General features: G+C 37.8%; 2 protein-coding genes across 7 annotated transcripts in view; both read right to left on the minus strand.

Annotated features, from left to right (window-relative positions):
- Positions 1–1,257: 1,257 nt before the first annotated feature.
- On the minus strand, positions 1,258–3,730 carry sp5a (Sp5 transcription factor a). The gene is made up of 2 exons (XM_088605349.1): positions 3,364–3,730; positions 1,258–2,900 (listed from the first exon to the last, which is right to left on the minus strand). The coding sequence occupies exons 1-2, from the start codon at positions 3,412–3,414 to the stop codon at positions 1,821–1,823; spliced, it is 1,131 nt and encodes a 376-aa protein (XP_088461475.1). The 5' UTR covers positions 3,415–3,730; the 3' UTR covers positions 1,258–1,820.
- Positions 3,731–5,557: 1,827 nt separating this feature from the next.
- The window catches only part of myo3b (myosin IIIB), a 124,619-nt gene continuing 102,882 nt past the window's right edge, over positions 5,558–27,294 (minus strand). For all 6 annotated transcript variants that reach the window (XM_088605354.1, XM_088605350.1, XM_088605352.1 and 3 more), the window contains 4 exons: positions 21,203–21,312; positions 20,779–20,825; positions 20,155–20,319; positions 5,558–7,242 (listed from right to left, as the gene is read on the minus strand). In XM_088605354.1, coding sequence (XP_088461480.1) covers positions 20,187–20,319; positions 20,779–20,825; positions 21,203–21,312 — 290 coding nt within the window. In that variant the 3' untranslated portion in view covers positions 5,558–7,242; positions 20,155–20,186. The remainder of the gene's footprint in view (positions 7,243–20,154; positions 20,320–20,778; positions 20,826–21,202; positions 21,313–27,294) is intronic.

The following is a 27,294-nucleotide window of genomic DNA, read 5'->3' on the forward strand; positions in this document are numbered from 1 at the left end:
GTTACTCAAACATGCTAATATCTGTCTCACCCAAACATTTACTCTACTTTTACAACCAAATGGAGTGAACACTGATCGCGAAACTAGAATCGTGAAATGTGCGTATACATATACATATTGTATACATATACAATACATATAGACTGTTGCGTATTTGGATGTATTTGTAATTAGGTATTATGTCGCATTTTCTATTGCATACTGCAGGTGAAATGCAGTTGACGGTTACAACAAAAGTATTCGAAAAGGGAATACTGTTCTAATACACTAGTAAATACACTAGTAATAGCACTACTACTATTGAAAGAAATGACCATATCAAAATTGAATTATTTAAGTTTATTCAATATAATTCATTTTAAACCTTTGTAGAAAAGGCCCATTTCAAAACTTCAAAAGTTTCAAATACACGAATACAAACAATAACTAGTCTACGTGAGGTTAATGCACTCTCTCAGTTCTATCACAACAATAGGGATGGAAACTACGTTCAGAAGAATTTGCGAACTTTACAAACTATGGTGGCGGTTTGGATGAGAGGTTTTAGTGCAAAAAGAAATACAGTCTCAAAATATTAATACAATAGATATGCATGTTGACACTATATTTGTTAGGTTAATTTCTATAATCACAGTGCTTATTTTCCAATTAGTCATTGAATAAAAAGTTAGAAATAAACATCGGTTTCTGTTCATTAAGTGGGATTCTTGGGCTCTTGGCAAGAGAAATTTGGTTTAAGACCCGAACTTATACTGCCCTTCTGAACTCGTGCTGCAGACACAGGTGCCCGGGATTACCGATATTGGAACTACAAAGAAAAATCAAACACAGAAACTACCCTACCGCACTTCACATGATTGCCAGTGTGTAGTTGGTGACTTAAAATGACAGAATCTTGTGTTCACGCCCACTCGGCAAATTTAACAATGACCATGAAGTCAAAAAGAACAGGTGACTCTTAGTCGTATTTCCCCACGACAGTTTTTGCCTCCTTTAAACGTAAAAAAACAGGCTATAAGCATTCAAATTCAGAGACCCAGGGCGTTTGGAGAATCAGTGCGGGCATGTCCTTCATAGTTACAGCATTTCAGGTTTTTACAGTAATTCAAACTGATATTCGGTAAAAGTCAATTCAGTATAGTAAAAGTAAACAACCGGTCCCTCATTTCCATCTCTTCCAACAAACTAAAAACCTGTTGTCGTTAGTACTAGTGCATCTGTAACTCCACTTGGAAATCATTACACTCAGCGGGGTGGTTTCCAGTAGGGGAATAGATAAATTCTTTATTTTCACACAGTTTTTGGGTCATTGTAACATAAGCATTTCTTTTCAAGAGCATGCTAGCGCACCCCGGACGGAGCGAAAAACAATTAGAACACTTTCATTCAACAAAAGCTATTAAATAATATTTACAGAAAAGTTTCAATCTTCCACCGAAGACAATGGTCATAAACACAAGTTCAAAAACTTGTTTTACTTAACGTAATATATACAGGGAACACGAAAATAAGCGGTAAAACTTGGTTTTTTTTTTTGGGGGGGGGGGGGGAACCCCAATAAGTGGTTGTTTGAAAAGTGAATGCAAAACTTTAAAAGCAATATTTACATAAAAATACTACCTCGATGAGATAAAAAAATATGTTCACTTATCAGGAATCGACTGGAAAGCTTTACCGAAAGAAAAAAAAGTACGTATCCGATACCGTACGCCTTTGTACTATAAAGGTTTTATTTGGAAATTATATTGCACTGTTGGTCCATTTTGTCTTGTAGAAATGGGCGTGATTGATAAGAGGACAGGGTTTGCCTGATTGTGTTCTTAGATATTTCTTATGTCTTCTTTCTTAACGTGTTCCATACTCTTTTCGCCCATTTTGTTCTTCTTGTTCTGGTGTGTTTTGACGTGTTTGGCCAGATGGTCGCTCCTCATGAACCGCTTCCCACACTCGGGACACACAAAGCGTTTCTCTCCAGTGTGCGTCCTCAGGTGCCTCTGGAGTTCGTCCGACCTGGTGAAGCTCTTGCCGCAAAACAGCCAGTTACACACAAACGGCCTTTCCCCAGAATGCCACCGGAGGTGAGCCTTGAGATGCGAGGTTTTGCCATAAACTTTCCCACACCCCGGAATGTGACAAATGTGCTGTTTTTTCTTTCCAGGCTCGTCACCGGAATTCGAAGATTGGCAGTTTGGGCACCTGCATCGCCGGCACCTGCGGGCAGTGGCTAAAGGGGACTTTGTGTGAAGGAGGGCAGCGATTTGAGTCTGGTATTGCGCGAAGTCCGAATGTCCCAGCACCAGGCTTCGCTGCAGAGGGAAACGGTGGGATGCCAGGGGCGAAGGGTGACTGACGGGGTTTCCCTGCTGAAGGCTCCACCAAGGGATGTCTTCCCCGGGATTTGGGGATAATTGTTTCGGTTGCTGATGAATAAGGCCGGAGTGTCCCGGAACAAAGCCTGGCATCGCAGGTGCAATGGGCGCTGTGGCTGCGTAGGTCACAGCGGGGACGTAGGTGGGTGGGCAACTTGATTGCAGGGACTGCATGGACGAAGGCAGCATCTTCACCGGTGAAAAATCATAGGGGTAGGACGGGTCCGCTGGCGGGGTAAGAGGCAGCTCGTGGTGAGAGCTGAAGGAGGACTGAAGGTGAGCGGTGAGCTGGGATTTGGGGGACAGTCCCAAAGCAGAATTGGTGGGGAGAGCGCCCGGTGGGTTCCCTGGTCCTTCGTTAGTCCATGGATGAAAAAGTCGTGAAGGAGAGCCAAGAGACGGGTCATAGGGGACTTGGAGGAAATCTGCTGGACTTGAACCGTGGTGATGTCCAATCCTGTTACAAGTGGCTGCTAGCAGGGCCAGTGGCGAATGCTTGGCTGTCTCGGGTGACGAGTTAGGAGTACGATCCTGCGGAAAAATTCAAAATAGGTTGTTTATACAGATATACAATGATATATACCTACCCATCTGAAACAAATGGAAGCAGACTGTAATGCATCTACCGTAAGGAAAACATCAAATACTCCATTCAAGCGAAGCCGAAGTGCTTTATTATAAGAAAGCAAAGTTCACGTCTTCCAAAAACAAAACAAAACATAGGCTCTGCCAAGGAGGGTGTCCAAGTTCTGTAACCTTATATTCGTCAATACATCATAAAATCAAAAGTAATCGGTACAAGAAGGTTTTTAAATAATGTTAATTAAAAAAAATAAAAGTAGTGTTCGGTAGCTCAAAGCCCATTACGATAGAGTCGGCAACTGAAAACTTAAAAGAGCTGACCGCGTAAACTTCGTAATGCAATATAGTTTGATTTGCAGAAATGAATGACCATGCAGAATTAAAAGGCTGAAAAGAAACAGAAGGTACTAACCTGGAGAAAAGCTTGCAGAGTGTCGTTCCGCAGGACAGCCACAGCAGCCATGGCTAACTATATTTTAAAAACACAATAACTATGTCGGAGAAATATGAAGGGAAAGAAGTATCCTCATGCAGAAAAGTCGCTCTTTTCTCCGCTCCTTCTCCTAGAGATATCCTTGGACTATCTGAAGAGTGAGGGATCACTTCTTAGAATTTGATAAGGACTTTGGTGGGCCGCCAGCCAGTCAGAAATAAGATTTATTACTTTGAAGTTTGCCGCTGCCCAATCATCAAAGAATAGCGGCTCTTTGAGAAGGGAAAGCAAATCCTTTGAATCCACAAAGCTCCTATGGTGTGTTTGTTGGTCTGGATAAAAGAACTGATTATTAGGGGGGATGGGAAGGGAGGAGATAAAGGCGGGACAATTAATGAAGTAATCACTATGTGGGAAATGTATATACACAAATAATTGGATTTTCTTGATCAAAGACCCCCATGCCGCCTGGAGACCCCAGTATTGGATGCATAAGTCATCTGATCCCCCCCTTTTGTAATTAAGGATTTGTATCAGAGCCTTAAGTGACAATGTGACATTGTTATCTCTAGAGAGATCGCTTAGTGCGTTGCTGTTTGATAACTTTAAGCAATGAGGGATGATGGGTAGATAAAAATGACTCGACATAAAAGAAACAAAGTTTATCCCGTTTGTTTAAATCCTGGAACTCCTCTATGTGTCTTTTTTAGCGCTGAAGAGTTGTCTAAGTGCCCGCAGTTTCAGTAAAGTTTTGTAAATAATAATACAAAACCGCACTGATATATACATTTTTGTGGGGTCACTCGCTTTTAGAATGGGTGTTTTTTTATGTAATGGTGAACATGCAAATTCGCATTTCATTTTTCCTAGCGCTTAAGTGTTACATCTCGAATGGGGAGCTAAATCTTTAATGATGCCTTTGATCTAAAAACTGTTTACTTCCTCCTTCTATAGTCTCCATTAGAGCCATTCAACTGTAAATCAGGTCTTAAAATGAAAATCATACAGCTTTAAGAGCAAGCTTGTTTTATCTTCTTCCAGTTTTTTTTAACCTATTTCTGTCTGGATTGAGCCAAAACAGTTTGGTCGACTTTTAGACTATGCAATTTATAATGATATTCAAATATTAGAGTGAAAAGAGAGATACATTTGATATATTTACAGCTCCAGGATATATATTTTAAGACTAAAACTGTAATGTCCTTAAAATTCAATTCGCATGAGGGTACCGAGACTATACAGGAAACATAAGATCCGAGCGAAACTCAAGCTGTTGTATAATTGTGATGATTGATATATGGTAATGAAGCTTTGATAGCATATAAGGCCTCTTGTAAAAGGTGTGGAAGTGCCTGATAGCGTTTGATGGCTCTGTTAAGCTTCCAAAAGTTCAGCCAACGCAAAAGGCTGTAGAAGGAGGAGTTTCTCTCTTCAAGAAAGTGGAAACAATTTCCAACTCCCCGCCTGCTGCTCCGCCTTAAGCAGCTTCTAGACCTCCTCCAGCTGGACAACTGAATCCCAGCGACCCTCGAGGCACTTCCAAACACAGAAAAAACATCATTTTAAAACACGAAACTACGACTAGGAACCTTGACGTAGCTCACGAATGAAATGCATTGGTTCAGGCCAAATAAAGAACATCAAAATATAAATTGCTGATCTATTGACAGGGAAATAGTTTTGTGGGTTAATGATCTTTTTTGGTTAAATAAGACAAATCTGAAATTAAAAGTTTGCAGAGTAGTAACCCACGTCTGACCACCCTTAAGTAAGTTCAATTGTATTCACATTACGAGTTGAGTCTTTTAAATACATACAGAGATCCTTTCTTGGCTTTCCTGTTGAAACAATCGGTGTCCTCTCAAATACTTCGGAGAGTTGTAGATTTTGAATTAGATCGGTTCCTTTGAAGGGATTAGCGTGCCAAGTCCTCTCTCACGGCTGCACACAGAAGACATGGTGAGAGAGGAGATTCCTGCTGCGCCACGCGGCAACTCCCATCTCCTAGTACTAACAACAAATGCGCCGAACTTCACATATTAATTTTGTTTTCATCTCTGAAACAGATGCATCTAATTCATTGTCGGCGAGAAAAAAAAAAAAACAATCTTAACAACTATTTATGTAAAACACCAAGAATAGGCTTTAATGGAACAAAAACCCTTTTTATATATATATAGATCCTCAAAGTAGAAAGTCAGTACAGTATTTAAAACTTTACAAAGTGACACAATGGTATACATGTTTGTATAAAATTAAAGAGGACCATTCCATTTAATACTCCTGGGTCTTTTTCAGTTTGATCTACCTTCAGTTTTCAAAAGTCAGCATTTTAAACAACTGATTTTTTTTAATGCAGCATGCGCAATTGAGGAGGACTCACACAATAGAACACAATTTGTCTAACACAAATTAGTATTGCAGTTTTATTTTAGTATAGTAGTTGATTAAATCAACTGTCAAACTGAAATTATCACAGCTTTGTATGTGAAATGCAAAAATAGAGTACTTATATGTCCAAATGCATAGAAGCTTTCTGGTAACAAAATGTTTTAAAAAATCTTTCTTCAACTTGGGACTATTTGTTTTTAGGTCTGTACACAAGAACCTGTCGAAAGTCTCCAGTCAGCTTAATGTGATTTTACAATTGTTTGAAGAGAAGCAAAACAGAAATTGATGTTCTTAAGCACCACAGTGGCAATTCTAATTTCAACCAGAAATAATGCTTTAATACTGTTTTTTAATGTTTATGTAAGAGTTAAGGTGCAAACATTTCCAACATTTATTTCATGTAATAATTTTCATTGAACAAGCTATTTGTTTCAGAAGGCAAAAGAAAAGGTATTTCATTTTAGTATACAAAACCTAATGTTTAGCAGTCAGGAAGACAGCAATTAAAAAGTAGAGCTTCTCTAACACTCATTTCCGTTCCACAAATTCTATAAACGATGTCCATCAACTGTCATGGTCAAAACAGACACTGCAAAATAACACTTCCAAATACATGATACTAAAAAACTAAAAGAAAAATAACAGTTAAAAACTAAAAAATGCCTTGAGGCACTGTTAATCAGTTTGTGTTTGCTGCTACTTTGCAGTCAGCTTCACTAAAGATACAGTAAGAAAATATGTACGGAAAATCATGTACAGAAAAATGACTAAAGAGCTACTTCCATTGAAATTTTTTAGGAATAAACCTTTTCTCCTTTGTGAGGAAGATAGAGAGCAAAGGTACTACACAAACAGTACAAACATTCTAATTACAATGACACAAACTGCAATTTTGCTGATTAACAAGAAAAGGCTTTAAATTATCTAAAATATTCAAATACTTTTCAGTTACAGAAGATGACACTGCTTCTTTGTTACCAAAGTATGATCTTGTTATTCTCCATTCTCACTCACACAAGTTTAGAAAGTAGTCCATAAAGGAACTAGGAAGTAGAAAACATTTGCAACAGTTTCACTTAACTTCCAAAATATTGGTCATGAAGAAAATAATGTCAAAACTATCTTTACCTATTATTTATGTATATCGCTGTTGCCTATTTATGATCATTTATGATCAATTTAAAAATCTTTCATTTTCGATGTGAATATGGCAAAAAATTTAGAACATAATCATATTGACATTTGTGAAAGGCAAATCAAAATACAGAGTGGACTTCATTTGATCATAAAGCTACCTTAAAACCTTAAATATTTACGTTATTAAATGAAGTTGAATGACAGAAACTTTGAAATAATTAATTAAGAACAAGAAGAATCAGTGTGTCCATCTTCCAAAGGTCCTGAACAAGAATGGGGCACCATTAATGTCTTTCTTGGCTGGTAGACCACAGGATCAAAAAAGGCAACCTGCAAAAATAAAGATGATAGCACAGATAAGTACAGCTCAGACAGATATGATAACTACAGATGGCAAAGCTATACACACTGACACTGCGCCCAGGATAGAATCATATGTTTTTTCTCATAGACTCCTCTGTAACAGCAGGTTGGTCAGTTCAGCAGAGGAACGTTGAATTAACGTTTGTGCGTGGTGACATTGTTTTCAAAATCTTTGTGTAGTTTGCCCATATAGTTTTCAGAAAGCTGACAAGGCAGTGTAAACTAAAAGGTGAGGGGGAAAAAGCATTAAGTGTTGAAACAGAAAAACGTTAAAAAATTAAGCTTTTTTTCCCCCCTTCAAATGAAGTCCTGGTGAAGCCACAGAATACACAAATGTCAATTGCACATTTTGATTAGTTCCTGAAAATGTTGTAAAATACACAAATACTACAAAAAAAATTTAACGGGGAAAGCCAAAGTTTTGAAAATGGTGTAATTTAATCTCACACAATAAACATATCTGAATAAAAAATCAAAATCACTGGAACAACTGATCTGTATAACAGTACAAATAATATTGTGTTAATTATATATATTGGAAATTCTAACAAAAACATTTATAAAATTGTATGCAGCAAAAGCTTCTGCTTGCCATGCTCAATCATTTATTTGTTTCAATGATTATACATAAGGCATTTATTTATACATAGTATGTTTTGTGTATTAAAATATCACTATATTATTACAAATAATACGGACATCTATGCAAAACAAGCCCACAATGTACTCAATTTAAACCACCTTTCAACAGAGATGATCTTGTATTTAAGTCTTGCTGAAACATGTGAAACGAGTGCTGTTTGTAAGGCTTTGTGGAGTGATCTAAAAACATTCACTTATTTTAAAATTCTGTTCCCTGGACTTTCCAAGCGAGAGCCTCTTCTTCTCATTCATCGTGCAGGTCCCACATCTGTCTTGCACTAGTTTCTGCTCAGTAAAAGGCGCTTGAGGCTACTGGGTACTTGAACTGTTATAATGGTGTCTAGTATGAGAACAACATCTGTGAATTTCCTCAGTGATCTACAACAAAGTATAACTCAGAGCAGTCATTCAGCAGACCTTTGAAGTTGCACTCCAGCAGAAAGCTGCCATTGTTCACAGCCCCCAACGTGGAAGAGCTTTAACTTTGGTCTCTCTAATTTTCAAGATTTTCTGTGCAACTCGATACCACGGTTTTTACCTTTGAGGCCTATCAGGCCTGCATATTTAAGATCCAAACCAAGCCACTGTGCTGTATGCCCTGGGGTCAAGTGAGGAGGGATAGGTCATTACACCTTAACCCAGTGCACAATGTGTGTGGTAGTTTAGCCTTTAAAGACTGGATTCTGTCTCGCCCTTAATAATTGCGTGGGTCAAAGCCTGCCTGTTCACGTGAGATCAGAAAGAAATGAATAACTTCAGTTTTTATACATACGTGTTTATACATCAACATAAACTGGTTCTGTCCCAATCTGTAACATGCCTTAACAGCTTTAAAACATCAGCATACGGCAAATATTATCGAGAACCTTTTTTTCTTCTTTTGTTTAGTGATATAATCCCCAATTCTGAATCATTTGCCATTTTGTGTTATTTTTATTTTAAATCCCAGACTCCATGGTCATCTTTGGTGGGGCATATGTTAAATAATTTGTTTTTTAAAGAATTCCTTTCAAATGGATAGCGCTTTTCATCCCAAGCTTTTGAAATCTTCATAGCATTAATGGGAAAAAAATGCCAGCAGAATGCAGTGGCGTTGTTGACGGCAAATATTCCTACATACTTTTATTTTGAAGAATCTGACACTGAGAGGACCCCGGGGAAGGAATTATGCATTTCTGTGTACTTCTTATGTCACAGAAGCAACCCAGCCTCCTGTAACCTTTATGTCTCTGAAATGCTTCTGAGATGGTAAATGTGTCACAATACTATGGTTCTTTATTATTCATCTGAAAATGGTTTAAAGAACAGCAGTAATAAAGACGGTAAACATGCCCTTTATTTTAAAAGGAACTAAACATCTCCTTTCTTTTAGCCTTTAATATCTTTTCTGTTTGCTGTTGCTACTCATCTGGGACAAAAGATCCCTCTTGCCATATAATAGGTCTTTGGGTGGAACAAAGCTCTTGTCAAATCAAAGGCTTGTTCCCCAGCAGGATATCAAATAGATGCAGAAAAAGGGAACAACTCTGTACCACCAAACAGGACAGAGAGCACTGACTCGTAGGGCTGCTGTCTATTCAACACTGCACTGTTCAAAATGGTCCTGCTTATTAACTTTGACTTTGTCCTGGGCTGGTTTTCAATACAAGCAAGGAAAGAAATATGTTCAAACAGAATGAAACAGGAGAAATGTTCTGTTATATAAATGCACATGAAATTCTCAGTCACCTGATAATTTTTTTTTCTTGGCTATACTGACTTAAACAATTGATGGGTTTCTGCTTTATTACGGCCAAGTGGTAACTTTTTAAACCAGTTATTTCTCATCTTTAGGTCTGCTGTTAGCAAATCAGTCATTGGGTGCAGTAGCATCATTGTCTTGCTGAATATTGATTGATTGGGGATTTACAAGATGAGCCACAGACCCCCGTTTGATGTTTTGTCTGAATTCCTTTTCATAATTTTACTTGCTCTTGCATATGAAAGACCACACTGTTTTTTAATGTAAATTAGTATATTGGCATTAAGTAAAGCTATTTGTAAACCAGTACATCCTCAGGCCACAGAAATCCTACAACTTGAGGAACACTGTAAATACTGCAGACTGAAACACTCAAGGGTATGTGAATATGGCTTTAACAGCTAAACATAAGCTTATTAAGGTGAATTCTAGTCATATCATCAAAAATACCAGTATTTATATTTAAAAGGCTTTGTCTAGCAATCATTTAAACTAATGTGTTTAAGATTTCTGGACCTCCCAACCCCCATGTGTTGAAAGCTGCTTTAAGGAAAAATATTTGACTAAAAGTGCGCTTTTTAGTTCTTATTTTCATACTTATGGTTACACCTGCAGTGTATCATTAATTCATATAATGTCTGAAATGCGATTTATCATTTGCATCCCCCACCCCCCTCACACCCTGCTCACCGTTCTGCTATTTTTAAAGCAATGGGTGATATTTTAAATTGCCTCCTGGCAGTAGTAGAAAGACAGATTTCCTCGTTTTGCATCCTGACCTAAAACAAGACCTCACCACTTTTCACACTGTTACTACCCCAGCGTTTACTAAATGGCAGCTGGTCTCGCCATCTGTGTTAAAAACACTGGGGCCAAACAAAACAGGTTACACCTTTAGCCATGCCAAGTCTTTAAACACCCCTTCGATCCTCAGCCTGCGAGGGGGCTAAACGGAATTTCACGCTCTGATTTTTGTCAAGCATGTTCAATTGCCAAGCGCAAAAAAAAAAAAAAACTTCTTCCATATGCTCGTCCTTCTTTATCGACTTTATCCTTCACCTAACTAATACCAGACCCTGTAACAAACACCGATTCGACCCCCAACAATAGGGGCACCCCCATACAGGAACAAGCAGTGCAAGAGAGAACATTCCATTCATTATCTAGATGGTCTGATTAAAAAAAAAACATCTCAAGAAAGGTACTCTTTTAAAGTTTTCAGGCTTTTATCCTCTTTTGCTTCTACTTTGTGTTAATGCAAATTAAAGCAATTCAGTTATGTGAAGAAAGGCTTAGCCCACAACAAATTGCAGGTGTGAGGAAGCTGAAACAAAAGCCACCCTAACCCTAATGGCATCTCTTGTCATTAACTAGCCTTTGATGTTCACATTTGACTAAGTCTTTTATCTTTTCCAGTATCACAACCAACTTCTTTATTAATGTGGTCTTTGCTGAATATGTTTTTCGCAGAGCACCTCCGATTCCTGACATCTGTTTGGCGTTTATGCTCGTCACTTTCATTAGCATCGATCATTAGCAAAGTAAGAACATCATAACACAAAGCTTGTGAAGTTATGAAAGCACCGGTGAGTTTATGCCAACTAAAAGGAGCAGCAACGGCTCGACATACAAGTATAATTAAAACAAATTAACAGGCAGATACTCTATCATTAAGTACTTTCATGCTACCTAAATTCATCAAAAGGAAAAATCAGTGTTTAAGTTGTAGTTAAGTTATATAATTTATTAAATGTATTACTTTTAGAGTAGTATATTTATTTCTTTAGGAAGTTTAGAGAGTTAAGACAGTAGCATGATAGTGTCTATTCAAAGTTGAATCTCCACTCAAGGTGCAGGTTTCTCTTTGTACTCTGAGAAAAAAAGCTGGTTAATTTTTGTTTGTTACTTTAGTAAAAAATATGAAAACATCTGTAGATGTGTGTAAATATTGTCAACCGTGTAGCCTGCGACAGCAGCTCAGGGCTCCACACACCTTTCAGTGCGAAACTTTACCACACACATTTTAATTAAAATGTTCTGCTGGTTGCAAGTAGTTAAAATAAAAGGAATAAAAATGTTGGTGAGTAATCGGCACCACATTAAAAACCATTCCTTTTGAGCCAGATGCAAATGCACTTTTTAATGTGGAAATTTAAAGGAACCAGAATTTATTAAAGATGTATAAAAAACAGGTGGTTGCACTAATGCATCTCTGCTCTGCTCTCGGTTGTTTGCCCGTGGTATTTACGGTACACTTTGTTTTGCAGCTGCTCATGCCTTGCAGCAGGAGTACCTTACAGTTTCCCACAGGTGTTTCCTGTAAGCCTTATATGACACCAGAGTCCTCACTCGCTTAGCTGTAGGTACTGAACCAAAACATTCCAGAACTATTGAGAAGTACCTGCTGGAGGTACAACATCCCAGCTCTGAATTCTTACCTATTGCACATAACAACATGCAGAGAAGTCCCCACCCTTCCACACACACTCTCTCCTTCATCCAGCACCTCTGAAAATTCCAGCACTGTTCACGTAGAGCATCAGATGGGGTTCCTACTTTGGCAGGGATACATATATATTCCCCAATACACCTTATGCCATTTACATCAGCTCTCCATCAATTCTGATGGGGTTTATTGAATTCTTTTTGCATGGTAAAAAGGGGTCAAAACCATCTAGGGAGTGTGATCACACTTAATAAATGCAGTGTACTTTTAAGATGCACTCCAGGGTGCTGAAGTGACCTATTTTACATTAGACTGTTCTTTACGGAGAAAAAAAAAATCCTCAGTAAGGGAATAATGTACAAGGAATATTCTAATTACCACACTATCTGCAGAGGTAGGAATTTCTTTGACAGCTGAAAGAAAGATGCGTGTCTTTCAAGAAACAGCAGGCCAGCAGCTTCACCAATCTCAGAGTAACACGCAAAAGTACACACATTGCCTCATCTTTGAAGTCCTGACAAAAGGTTTCCTCTAACTTTATTATTGTCACAATTAACAAACATGCAGATGTGTTACTACCCTGTAGCATTTGGCATTCATTGAGATTAAATCTCTTTTCCTTAAAAGGTGTTATTTCTCGACATTCAGAAGCGAAACATAAATCGAGCTCTCATTTTGTGCAAGCCCATGTTGTCACTACGGATGTCAAGTGTTGAAAACAGGGTGGTAAAAATTGACAAAGGTTGCACCACCTGTCTTCATTCAAGCTCTCGGTGTTTGTCCAAACCCAATGAGAGGCTCCATTACGAAACAAAATCGCACTCAAGCATGTATAATGGTTCATTTGAATGCCTACTCAAGCCTCAACTGCACCAGGCATTGGTGAGATTTAATTATTATCCCCCGCTCTGCAGAAAAGCTTCCCTTCACATTCTCAAAAAACTATGACGTAAAAGTCTATTCAATAAAGATGTTCAGGATTAGATCTCATATGTGACACATTTCCTCCCAGTTCAAATCACAGGCACACCGTCAACACCTCTTTCCTCTGCAAATGCTATAATATAATCTGTACATCTCATCTGTTTCAGATGGAGAGATGCTGCTGTAATATATACTGTAGCTCCAGACAGCCTAAGTTAAAACAAAAAAACAGTAGATTTAATATTACACTAAACTTTTCACATCAGTTTAAGAAACATTTTTGTCGGGTTGTATTGTTACAAGTGTCCAGAAAAAATAACCAATCTTGGCTCCAACTGAAAACCTGGGTTTCCAGAGATACTGTAATTACTGTTCGTGAACAAAATCTCTTGTTTTTTGTAGCAACTGAGGCTGACTTAGTCCACAATCCCGCTGTCAAGATAAAACTCATGTTAGTCCCCTATGGATGTTTGAAAGGCTGTTTTCTCATTCTTATCATCACACTTCTTCTATTAAGATCAAAATCTCTTTTCTGCCCCTGGGGTGTCAATAAACTTCAGATGCAGTAAATGATATGCAAATTATTAAAAGCACAACAAATAAACTCACCACCCTGTTTTACTATTTTAATAACTGCTCTGCAATGATTCCAACTGAACCTCTACTATTTCACTAAACAAAAATGGTTTTGCAATACAGCCATTAATCACCAAGATAAATGACCATGTTCTCCTTTCTCTAATGAATATCCTCGCATGATTCACAGAAGGCCAAACTGAAGTTATTCACTGACTTACATGATAGGCATGTTTGTGAATGTCTCTGAAAACAGAATGCATTTCTAAAGCCTTTTGTGAAAAAGTGATAATTTACATTTGCTCCCCTCCCAGATGATCTTGTGACTCAGTAAGCTGCTGTGGCACACATTTTAGCACAGACTGGTTTCAAACAAGTGTCACCAAGGTGACTGTCCTCTTGCTCACATATAAGACATTGAATGGTCTAGCTCTGAATTCTCTTTGAGGAGTTTCTGCATGAGTATGGTCCAACTCTTAACCCAAGATCTTCTCTGCTCAACCACAGACCAGACTCTACATCAGTGGTTCTCAAACTGTGGTACGCGTACCGGCAGTGGTACTTGGAGTGCCGCCAAGTGGTACGCCAAATGACCCTGGAACTGTGTAGTGTGCGCTGAAAAATCGGGACAGGTTTTCATATTTTGTATTTCAATACGTGTCGAATACGCAGCCTACGTACTACGATACAGTGCGCGCTAATACTTCAGTGGACACAAGAGATACTCTGTAATTCTATACCACTCTATAGGAATGCGTGCTACGGATGCAAGTGACCAATTGTATTTAAAAAAAGCTACTGTATCTCCAGCAAATAGGGAGAAAGGAGAATGTGTGTGATTTTGGAACAATGCCAACGTTGTAAACACAGGAATGCATAGAAATATGTGCTACGAACGCAGGTAATCTTGTGAGCACACGAAAGCATGATAACAGAAAAATATTTAATAACTGTTCTAATTTGAAAAAATACACCGAGCGTCTCTGTGTTTCGCTCCCATGCGCATGAAATAAAAACTTTAAATAAATACAAAAATAAAAATGGAAACGCGGAAAAATGCAAGCTTGCGTATTGCTAAAGCAGGTAAGCTACACTATTTTTGAAGAACCTTATTTACCGTTGGCAAAAGAGCTGACACGTATTATGTGTAGAGAAAAAGCTGCTAAACAGCTCGACCTGCTGCCCCCCTCCCCCTGAAAGACAGTCACTCATAGAATTATTGAAATGAAGGATTATATCAAAAGTACACTGATAGAGCGCGTTAAAATGAGCAGATGTTTTTCACTGCAATTAGATGAGTCTGTAGTCGATTTGGCCAATTTGCTCGTTTACGTTAGATACGAGTTTGAGGGCATGTCCCATGAAGACTTTCTGTTCTGTAAACCGCTACCAACAGGAACTACAGGAGAGCACATATTTCAGCTTCTGAATGAATTTATCGAAGAGAATGGCCTTGCCTGGATAAAATGCGTCTGAGTTTGTACAGACGGTGCTAGAGCAATGACAAGCCGACATAACGGTGTAGTTGCACGAATTAGAGAGGTTGCTCCAGAAATTAATGTACGCATTACAACATCCACCGCGAGACCTTTGCCGTCAAGAAAATGCCTGACGATTTAATATCTGTTAGACTCTGTTGTGAATTGTATCAAGGCTCGAAAAATTAATTCACATCTGCTTTGCTCAACTAAACAGGCTCACCCCTCTCACTGAAATGGTGCTTTTTTATTAGTTGTTGTTAATGTTTTTTTTTCTGTAAAACACTTTGAAAAGCCACCTTTAAAGGTGCTATATCAAATAAAGTTTATTATTATAATTATTATATGTATGTATGAGTGTGTGTGCACGCGCGCTCATGTTGGTCATTGAGAATTTCTGGGGTTCCTATGAGATGATGACTTGTAGGTGGTACTTGGATGCTTTGGTTGGATTAGGGGTGGTACTTGGTCCAAAAAGTTTGAGAACCACTGCTCTACATAATCAGCAACAGAACCTTGTGTGCAGCACCACATCATTGTCTAAATTGATTAAACTGTTGATATTTACATATCAAGCACATACTTTAATTTCATTGTCTTTGCTTCTGTTGTCTAGCTGTAATCACTGTACTTTTCACGTTTCTTGAAAAGTACAGGTAACTTAAGTTGTTGTTGAACTCAGACCACCCCTTTACTTGTTTAGATAGAGACCATTGGGAAAAATGTAAATTGGATCTGTTTTTGTTTTTTCACAGTCTTAAGACTTAAAATAGTGATTTCACATGACAGAGGTAGAGAAAAAGATATGACAAGACTTTCCTAAGATAGGCAACTGTTCATTTTTACAGGGTGGTTTTCAAAATGCTCTGCACTGTATCCTTTCCATTAATGCCAGACATTTAAAGGTACACACCTTGCAAAAGATTGCTCAGAAATGGGGAAACAGAATGAAAAAAAAAATGAATGCACACATTACCACTTAAAATACAATTTGGGAAACATAGCCCCTAACCTTTGAAAGTCCATTTATTGTTGCTGCAATATTTGATTTAAGATCATGTATAATTGCAGTATGATTTTCAGAAAACAATTCAATTTTAAAGAAAGGAGTATATTCTACAAAAATGATATTAATATTGTCTCTGTAGCTATTGCTAGTAATGACGTTTTTTTAAAGCAATTAAAAACAAAATTATTTGTAGAGATTAGTAATGTAGCAATTGGAAAATGAATTACCATCTATAAGTGGATAGGATTTATCGGGGTGTTTTGCAAAGGGGTTTCAACAAGTTTAAAACAATACTAATTCTTACCTACTGGTGAAATTATCTTTGAGTGATTAATATTTGTCGTGATTTTAGGTTCACATTGTGTACATATTGGACAAATTAAACACTACTGAATGTTTACAAAAATATTAACTGTTGCTTTTCTTTCCAGCACATAATTTTATTTTTTGTTTTCAACCTAATCAGACACATGAAGCAATTCCAACAGAAATGCGACTGCATATCCCAATGAAAAAGGAAAATCTTGAAAAAATATTTATATTTTGTAAAGAAAATACAAGTTGAGGCAAGAAGGAGCTGGCCAGAATATAGTATGCCAAAATTTGTCATACTCTATATTCAAGAGGGATCAGGTCATAGCACAGCATAAAGGGTTACCATAATGTATATGCAAGATGAATCTTGTCAAAATATACTAAAAAAGGAATACCATACTGCTTATTAAAAAGATAAGATCACTTTATTGGCCATATACAATTTCTTGTATTAGGAATTTGTCTTTTCACAGACCCCAGCTTGCTCTCCATGAGACACACAGACAGGGAGAGAAGTTTGGGGTCAGAGCGCAGGGACAGCCATTTATAAGGCACTCCTGGAGCAGTTGGGGTTAAGGGCCTTACTCAGGGGCCTGACGGAGTAGGATTCCTCTGCTGGCCGCGGGATTTGAACCAGTAACCTTCCAGCCACAGACGCAGATCCTCAGCCACAGAGCCACCGCTCTGCCCTAAAAGAGTGACTCCCCGTCAGGGAATCGAACACCGGTCTCCCACATGACAGGTTGGGATGCTTACCACTATACCAACAAGAAAGACAGGGATCTGGTCATAAAATAGTATTGAGGGTTGCTATACTGTATACTTTCGAAGCTAGTCTTTGTAAAGTGTATTTAATTTTCTGTGACTTGAAAATTTCCATGACTTCTCTCAGCCACTGTGTGTGGGAAAGCAGCTTAGCAATCTCCTTACACTTCAACAGTGAGCACCACCGGGCTGACTAGGAGGTGCAAGAAACTATATTGAAGTCCTCCGGGATCACACTAAAGAGGGATGTAAGCGGGTTTAGCTTCTGAAGGGAAACATTGCCAAACTGGAAAATGTTGCAAAAACCAGCCTAGGACCTGACCAGCCCATATGGATAAGATTAGTAGACACCAGTCTGCGTCTATTGCCCATTAGGTCTAAAAAAAAAGATTGATTGTTACAAATTAATTAGCCCTGATCCTCTTGCTTATTCCCCGAGATAAAAAGATACATCATACCTGTACCTCTTGATCTTTCCCAAGAGACCTTTTTTCATGTGTCTTGTGGCATTTTCTATACTTTATACATTTCTATGCAAAACCCCATAGACATTCTTATAGACTTCCAAAAACTGTGTTTAACATTGAACCCATTGAATACTTCTTTGCATTACCTTTAGAATAACCATTGAAAAACCTTGGGGTTATATTCGATTCTGGCTTAACATTCGACCCACATGTACAGCATACTGTCAAAACATCTTTTTTTCACCTTAGAAATATCGCAAGACTACGCCCTATGCTATCATTAACTGTGGCTGAAAAGCTGATCAACATATTTGTATTCTCTCGAATTGACTACTGCAATGCTCTGCTCCCTGGGGTATCTAAATCTACTCTGAACAAGCTGCAGTATGTCCAAAATTCAGCAGCCAGAATCCTGACCAGATCTAGTGCAAGTGTTCACATTACTCCTATCCTGGAGTCCTTGCACTGGCTTCCGGTCAAATTCCGCGTAGACTTTAAAATCCTCATGCTCACCTACAAGGCTTTACATGGCTTGGCACCTCAATACCTGTCTGAACTTTTATCGCCCTACTCCCCACCTCGCAACCTCCGCTCTTCAAATTCTGCCCTCCTTACTGTCCCCCAAGCCCGTCTACATTGTATGGGCGACAGGGCCTTCTCCTGCTATGCCCCCAAGCTCTGGAACTCCTTGCCCAAGGATATTAGAGAGTCACCTTCTCTAAACTCCTTCAAATCCAGACTCAAAACCCTCCTTTTCAGAAAAGCCTTTACTTAACTGGTTCCATTCTTCACCCCTCTGCTCTTCTTAATACCATCTTCCACGGTCTCCTCTATTGTTATTGTTGTATTGCTGTAATTATAATTGTGTCCTGTCTTGTGAAATTTTCTTATTTATTGTTGTAGTCTTCTTATTTATTGTTATTGTCATCCTGTAAAGCGCTTTGAGAAGCCACCTTTAAAGGCGCTATATAAAATAAAGTTTATTATTATTATTATTATAGAATACATTGTTCCTACAGGTAACTAAACAGTGGAAACCAAAATACGTGACTTAGTCTCCCTATCTATACATTCATTCAGTGCATTAAGAACAAGATTACACTTTCTTTTCTATACACTATTGTGCATCATTCACAGGTTTTCAAAAATGTTTTGTCAGGTGTCAAAAAACAGACAATGGCTTAACACAGAGCCATAACTGTCAAGCAACTCATAGCAAATACAATGGAAACTCTATTGCCACTTGACACAACACATGACTCATCTCTAGGCAGAGATGCAGTTACTATCTGCTCCACTTGCTACCTGATGAAACTAAACAATACCTGTGTAGCTATGTGCTACCTGTTACACCCTAAGCTCTAGAATTCTATGATTCTACACTCCAAAGCTGCACTGTGTACACCTTACCACTCACATTCTCTGCCTAGTTTTGACAGCTTCTTAGAAAATACTAAAACAAATCAGCTCACCAAATAATATTTAAATAAAGAAAATATTGTTCCTTTCGTGTTCTGGATATTCAGCTACAAAGGTTACACCAACATCATTTCTGTTCCATTCCTGTTTGACCTCAGCTTTTTTTTTTGTCTGACTGCTGAAAAACAAGGTAGTCTGTGTACTCTATTCTCAAACTGGTTGCTAGGAAGCTATTCCATAACAAAGCAACATGTTGCATAGGTTTTTTTATAAATAACACAATTAAATAATCAAGACCATTTGCAGTTATCAATGCGGGAGTCGATATTCAATACAAACTTTTTTTTTAAGAGGAACAGACTGGGATATCATTACAAAAAACAACACTTTCTGAAAGTCTCTCACATATTGAATCCCACTGCGCTACAGGACATGCTGCTTTTTCAAGCAAATACACATTGTCATTAACTTTTAATTTATTAATGGAACATATGTCCTACTTATCGCGTTGTTGCGTGTACCAGAATTATTTCTGTTAACCTGATCAAAAACATGAATAAACAGAGACAGAAGACAAACTTAAGCAAGTTACACAGCTAAAACTTCAGTCTTACCAAAAGGCAAGGAATGTAGTCTTCATTGATTGTGCGTTCTTACCATTTGCAACATCAAATCCCCCACTTTTTTCAACAGAATGACTCGCTACACATAAAAACAACTTGACTTACATTAATTTTTTAACGAAAGATTTTGGATGGACCATAAAATTTTAGGTAGGAAATTCTGGAAAAGGACATTAGGTGAAGAGGGTATCGTGTCCTAGCCCCTAAAAAGGTAGCAGAACTACTAGGAAAAATAAGTCTCTTTATTGATGAACATGAACAGGATGTAATAATTTATCACAAAGTTCTATGAAAAAAACAACTATTTTATGGTAAGTAAAACTCACTGACAGCAGTATTTCAGTTAAGTAGTACATATCCAGCTTGGAGAACAGTTTATCTGAGGTAAAAGGGTGAGATAATCTGTTTGAGTGAGAAAGCAAATAAATCTGTGTAATGAGACCAATTTTTGTCAGTGCTGTGGTTAGTACTCACATAAACTTAACATTGTGCATTAGCTGTAAGTCTCAGCTCTGAGCAAATACTGGCCCTCTTGACAGAGTGGGAGGAGGGTTGGATGAACTGCCTTCCTCAGGGATAGATTCTGCAGCTGACAATAATTTGTAGTACTCATCCTCTCCATCCAGGACTTTGATTTGGCTGCGACAAAGGAGAAAAAAAAAAGTTACTCGCAAAGCTACAACACAAAACCTGTAAAAGGTAGAGCACCAAAGCTGTCTGACATTTTCTGTTAATCAGACAGCGTGTAAATGTTAATTGTTGAATTCGAAGAAAGGGTGGTGTACACAGATAAAGCAGCAAACAACTGACATTCTTCGGCTTTTATTGGCCTATGCTGTCGAACCAGGCTTTTCTTAACATGTGAGGGTCAAGGATTTAACAATGGGACTTTATAGGCATATAATGCTATTGCAGTTCTCCAGGAAAAATTGGAAGCAGTAGCTAAACAAGCTCTTTTATTTCTGCGCTCAATTTCCCATGTTTTTTCTGATGAAAAATAAAGCCTGTTTTTCCATTTCTTAAGTTCATAGAATTCTCTAATTCCACAAAGGGCCTGCTCTGTTTATAGTTGCTGAAACTAGGAAAGCAGCTATTTACCCAAGTTTTCTCGGCTTCCTCTTGCTCCCTTGATAATCCAGAGTTCTCTGAGGAAAGGGCCAAGAGCACACAGTCAAAAGATGAGCAGCAAGTCATTAATTTTTAATTCAAAGTGATTTTGTGTTGAATGCAAGCAGATGCTGATAATATCAGAAGTCACAGCATAATTTTTTTTGATCAAAGGGCTCAAGTGAGCCTGATGAAGCATGCATCTTGCTCAGCTTTGATAAACCACATCAATTATTCACCGTGAAGGCAGACATCCTGACATGAAAGCAAGAGATAAAGAGCATAAGCACATGTTCAAGACAAGAGGCAAAAAATCGTGGGGGTGGGGCTGGAGGGGCTGGCACAGGTATATTTAATTGTATTATCATCTGGAAACAAAGTCAGACAAAGAGCTTTATCACTACTTTGAACTCACATTTAACTGGTTATAGTACAGGCTGTCCTCGGGGCTGTTAAGCAGTTTGGGCTGCTGGCACCGGCGCCGAGGGGTTCGCTGTTGCTTCTGCTCGCCCTGCCTGTCTGGACCTGAACAAGAACCTGACAGTGAGACACTGCCAGCCAGAACCGGCCTCGCAGCCCCTACACCAGCACCAGGCTGAGCCCCAGAAATGGGCCTCCGCACAAAATCCTACTCAGGCATCAGAAACAGCTTGCGCGGATTCTTTCAGCCACATTTTCATTCATCTACACAGCTAGAAACGTAAATTCAAATGGAGACTGAAAGGGATTAAATCCTTACTTTATTAACAATGATTTCTATTGTGTGCTTCCCTTTTTAAAAAATAAAATAAAAAAAATGACTTCACTAAGGAGCGCAACAAAGTTTGTGACGAAATTTCAGGCATCAGTATGGATAATAAATGTTTTGAATTAAGATTGAATTAGTTCTTTGAGTAGAATACTGTAGCTCTATTAATCTGGAAGATGTAAAACACCACTCTGACACAAATGCCACCTGCTACATCTGAGAAGTGCTATCATTTTTAATACCCCTAACTGTATTTTAAAATAGACACATTAACTAGAAGGTAATCACACAACATTTGCAACACGATCTCATTTCATAATTCCACTAAAAGGAATACAATTTTTCAAATTGGTTTAATTTAATTTATAATAAAACAAGTCAAATATTATCATTCAGTCAACAGATGAGCACGCAATCCCCTAATACAGAGAATCAAACAGTGTATACACGGAAATGGAGATATTATTTTTTGTAGTGATTATATCCTCTGTGTGTATTAACAAAAGAATGTGTACACTCAGTATTCTGAGCCATTCACTCTTTTCATCTCAGGCCAGCATTTCAGCACTCTGAGTTTCCTCAAAAGTGCTTAAAAATAAAACTGTACTGCTGCTACTACTTACAACAGTCCCATCTCTCTCATTTCTTTCAGAAGACACCGAGGACATACTACAATTACAGTTTTATCCTTTGAAAAAAAAAACTCATGGCTGAGTCGTCAAGGTGGAAGTTATTAATACTGTGCTGCCACAGACAAGAAAAGTACTGTCTATCGCTACTAATTTCACTTAACCCCAACTGTATATCTGTTCCGGATGGGTCTGTAGAGAAATGCGAGCACTTGGAGGATGTTTTTCCTGGAGAGCAGTTCATTTTCTGTGATGGAAATAGACACTCCAGACAGGATTATATGGGTAAGATCTGAGAGTCCTCCTGGCTATCAAACACACAGAGGCAGGGCATTCCATTTGAGTCAAACAGCAGGCCAGCTTGTAACAAAATGGAACCAAGATGTACATTTCCTGGACCATCATTATTGTACAAATGAACTGTGTTCTCATCCCTTGATGTCAGTGTGCCCCAATGACCAAATGGAAATTGACAGCATCAAAGACATAATTCACGCACAGGACTCCAAGTTCAATTAAAATAACTCTGGATTACAGTAAAAGGCTCCCAAACTCTGATTTGTATGTGCAATTTCTTTTTCCGTGGAACAGTGAAATATGAACCTAATACAGTAATAAAGTATTTGTTATGGCACTGCAATTCGTTCAATCTGTTTTTTTTTTACCAGTAATTCAGTTCACCATTCTTAAGATATCAATATCACCCAGCAATAAAGCCAAGTAATGAGTAATCATTAACAGCCATTCCACTGTGGTACTTTATTTGTTTCAATTAATTTTCCCATCGCTACAAAATATCTATGTGGCATTGTGAATATCTACAGTAAAACTGTAAAATGGATGTTGGTGTGTCTTTCTAAGAAAATATTATATGCATAATTTTGATGTGCTAGTTTATTTATCTCTCGCAGCTCAAACAATTTGTAAAAAATACATGAATTTCCCAGATAACTAAATCTCAGTAGATATGAATATATATATATACTGTCTCATTATTAACAAATTCCTATTTTTTACACTGTTCCCTTAGAATAACTTTTTATTTTATTATAGTGATGGAATTAGTTTTAAACAAGTTAAATTGATCGTTTTGGAATTACAAAGAGCCTTCCTTTCCTTTTCTAACGGTTTCTTCCAGCACAGGGTCGGAGGGGAGCTGGAGCCTATCCCAGCAAGCAGCGGGCACAAGACAGGACCCACCCTCGACGGGACGCCAGTCCATTACAGGGCACACACACACACACTCACATCATGGCCAGTTTTCCCAGAAGCCAATTAACTTCCCAGTATGTCTTTGGACTGTGGGACGAAACCCGAGCGAATTGAGGTCTCCACACAGATAGCACCCCAGGAATTGAACCCCAGGGCAGCAATGCTATCCACTGTACCACTATGCCACCAGGAATTATGCAACACAATGTAAAAAAAATAATAAGAGGCCTCTATTGCTTAGTCTGAATAAAATACATATGCTTATTTATAACAATTGGCATTTTAGATGTAAGCATTTTTTATGGGTTAATCTGATGTTTTTTCCATGGATTAACATGCTACTGTTCATCAGTTTCCATACATAGAAACATTTCTAGATCAATACCTTTATATCAGAATCTGCAGAACTGGGAACAACAATCTTTTACCCCTTTATTGTTAAATTGGGAAATGTCTTCTTGCTTTTCAATACAAAATCCTGCCAAAATGTTTTCTACTGCCATTTCTGTTCTCCAGTAAGCATCAAACCCTGGTATAGGAAATAGCTGATAATAATGTTGAAAAATACAGGCCAGGTTGACCTTTAAATATGTGTCCTAAACTGTAAGCTGTTTTCTGTTTAAACTACCTGGAAAAAAGTAACAACATTTTTTTCACAATTTGTAAAACCGTGAATACATACAATAGGTGTGTTCATTGATGTAATTTGTACACTTATTTGGGAGGGGGGAGGGTTCTAACGGGAAACTTCAAGATATCAATGAGATTATTTCTGTTTAGGTTCAGGGACCCTGAATGCCACTCAGTTCCTGTGTCTAACCTGCACACACATCTAAAGGTTCAGGACCGTGTTGCATGTTTAAAATAATTTTATTCTTAAAAATTGTTATTTCTATTTTCATCAATAAAAAAAGAAATCAAAAGAGATTAAGAAACTGAGGAATAATTTGTATCATTCACCTAGTTTGGCAGTCCAGCCCTGAATACATACAAAGATCTGCACTAAACCAAGACTTTCTTAATACAAGGTTATATTTGTCATGTAAGTTTCTGTCTCATCTCACTCTATCTTCAGCTGAATAGCTCCATTCTGTCATTAATTCATGTTACTCAGGTCCTTAACCTTGACCAAACCCGCAAGTACTGAAGTACTTTGTACTTACCTAAAAACAGATCTCGATATATCTAAATCCTACAACTTCAAAGGTGAGTTATTTGGTGACTAGGTAGATTTTGCATATAGCAAAGCTTTGGAATGTCCATGTTGTTCTCTGAACTGTAGTGCTTCTCCACTTAAAATGGCAGTTTATTTAATGTTATTAATTTATTTAATTACCTCAGCAGACAGTTTCACAAAATAGCAGGTTTCTATTTACAACCAGCTTTAGACACATATGCATTTTAAGCTTTCCTGCTATTACAAACTTTGAAGGCCTCATTTGCAATGTGTTTCAGAAAACTGTATGTCAAAAAGTCAAACTCGAGGAAGGGGGATACTTTAAACAACAACGAAACAACATCAAGGTTTCTAAAGCTTAGGTACACTTGTTCACCCATTTCTGTGCTTTTCATTGCTAAGACACACTAAATAACTTCAAATTATTATTATGGGGAATGCAAGACAGCTATACATAAATATAAAATCAATAAAAAGGTTAAGAATTTTCAGGGAAATATAATACATTCTGGGAATATCATTAAATTCCGCACCTACACTTCTGAAAGACAAACTTCAGAAACTGACAAGAGATGTAGCACTACTTATGCCTTTTGGATTTGGTTTGCTAAGCAAATTACATATTCCCATGAAATCACATCAAAGCATTCAATCGTCTATAATTATTCCTGGTTGCTTTGAACAAGGATTCATACTGCAGCTGCAGTACACCAACATCATATTCACAGGTGAGATCTTCCTGTCGGAAATCAGTAATTATAGAAGTGTCTTGTGCATATGTTCAACACCTACACACTGCGCATTCTACATGTATTAAAATTATAGGAAGTATTAAAATAATATCCTTAAAAAATGGATGGCAGGTCAATAAATCAAATAATGCCATTTAGATAAAAGAACAAAAAAGTATACGTTTAAAATAAATACAGTAATGTTACCTAGGGCCCAATAGCTAAAATAGCAAAAAACATAACATTCAAAAACTAACTGGCACTGACATGTCAGTTTATATGTTGATTGTAGTTTAATTTTAGTGGTTTGATCAGAATATGTTGCCGATATGCAATATGGGCTGTGCTTAGCTTGTGTAAGTATTAGTATATCACTAATAATAATAATAATAATAATAATAATAATAATAATAATAATAATAATAATAATAATAATAACTGCTCACACTTATATAGTGCTTTTCTGGACACTCCACAAAGCGCTTTACAGGTAATGGGGACTCTCCTGCATCACCGCCAATGTGCAGCATCCACCTAGCCCCTAACCCCACTAGCAGCTCAACAATAAAATAATACATGTAAAGGATCACTTCAACTTTATTGCTAAATTCAGAGTAATGGCATTAAGTTCTAACATGTGTGAGCTCACTGACAAGCATTCACATTACGATGCTGTACTGGCTTGTAGAATTCTGTAGGAGTTCTGAGGAAAACTGGATCCTTTGAATACTGTAGCTCTTCCCACAAGTGAAATCCAGGAGGAAAATGATATTCCTATAGCTATTTATCCAGTCTGACCTGTAATGATTAAAGCATGCAGGAAATCAGAGAACAGGTCAGTCTTTATATCTAAACTTCTGTTTAGGAAATTCCTGCCTTTTGATCCACACATTTCCCAGAGATGCGCTGTTCTCCAGAATCTGCTGAAATCAGAAAAGGGCTGAGACCATCAAACTTGTCTTCGCTTTTGCCTGAAACCTGAGCTCCCCTGTCTGGCAAAGGTGAAGGTTTTACACTTCTTGTCCAAAGCCATGCCTGCCTTAATTATTCATTAAGGGATGGGGGGTGGGGGGGCAGGGAATTGTTTTCAATCACAAAAGAAACATGGGAGCATTTCAAGAAATCGCAAAAGCCAGAGGTAGTGTTTTATTAATGTAACATTGATTTTCCTCTGCAGGAAAATAAACTCAGAATACTTTGCCATTCCTCCCAGATACATATTGTAAATGTTTGCATTTCAAGATAAAAAGAGTCAAATTTCTTTTAAAGATAGGTGTTCTTTCATTTTCAAAGAAAGCTGATGATTTGCAGTACATCTCTAAATACCATTTTTAAATCCCTTGAAAATCAGAATGCTCTTCAGAAACAACATAAAAGAGCTGCTAAAAGGGATTTTAGCTGAAGAAATGAAAGACTTATTGATTTTCTTCCACGGACCACGTGCCTAGATCACCTGATTTCTCCCAGATCACAGTTAACCACTTGGGCTTTGTTTATTCAGATGGAGTAGGCCATTGCACCAAAAGGCATGGATTATAAGGAAAAATCATCAGTGTAATTCTTTGATGTCTAAATGAGGCATGTGCAGTCCAGAACTCAGCCTCTCTCACACAAACAGATGCACACGGCCAAGTACAAGCTCAGTGCCCTGGCTGCTTTTTGTTTATCACAATCAGGACAATTTGAATTTGCACAGAACAGAACAGCAAAAACTTCAAGAGAAGCTCCAGAGCATTCTGGGGCTCTGTGATTTATTACCTATGTCTTCATTTTGGACATTATTGTTAAATGGCAACCCATGTGCTTTAAATTATAAAGCACACTGCAAAAATCACAAGGTTCTTGAGATAATACCCGAAAGGGCAGTTCCTGCATCTGTTTTGCACTAAAGCAGACAGAGGATGTTGTTACTTAACAACCAATATTTTACACTGAAATCAATCATCTGGCTGACATTAGAGCTAAGTTAGACTTTTAAACAATCCTTCATGTTGAGAAAATGTTTAAATG

The sequence above is a fragment of the Lepisosteus platostomus genome, chromosome 14 (genome assembly GCF_059453375.1).
Source record: "Lepisosteus platostomus isolate fLepPlt1 chromosome 14, fLepPlt1.hap1, whole genome shotgun sequence".
Taxonomy (NCBI): domain Eukaryota; kingdom Metazoa; phylum Chordata; class Actinopteri; order Semionotiformes; family Lepisosteidae; genus Lepisosteus; species Lepisosteus platostomus.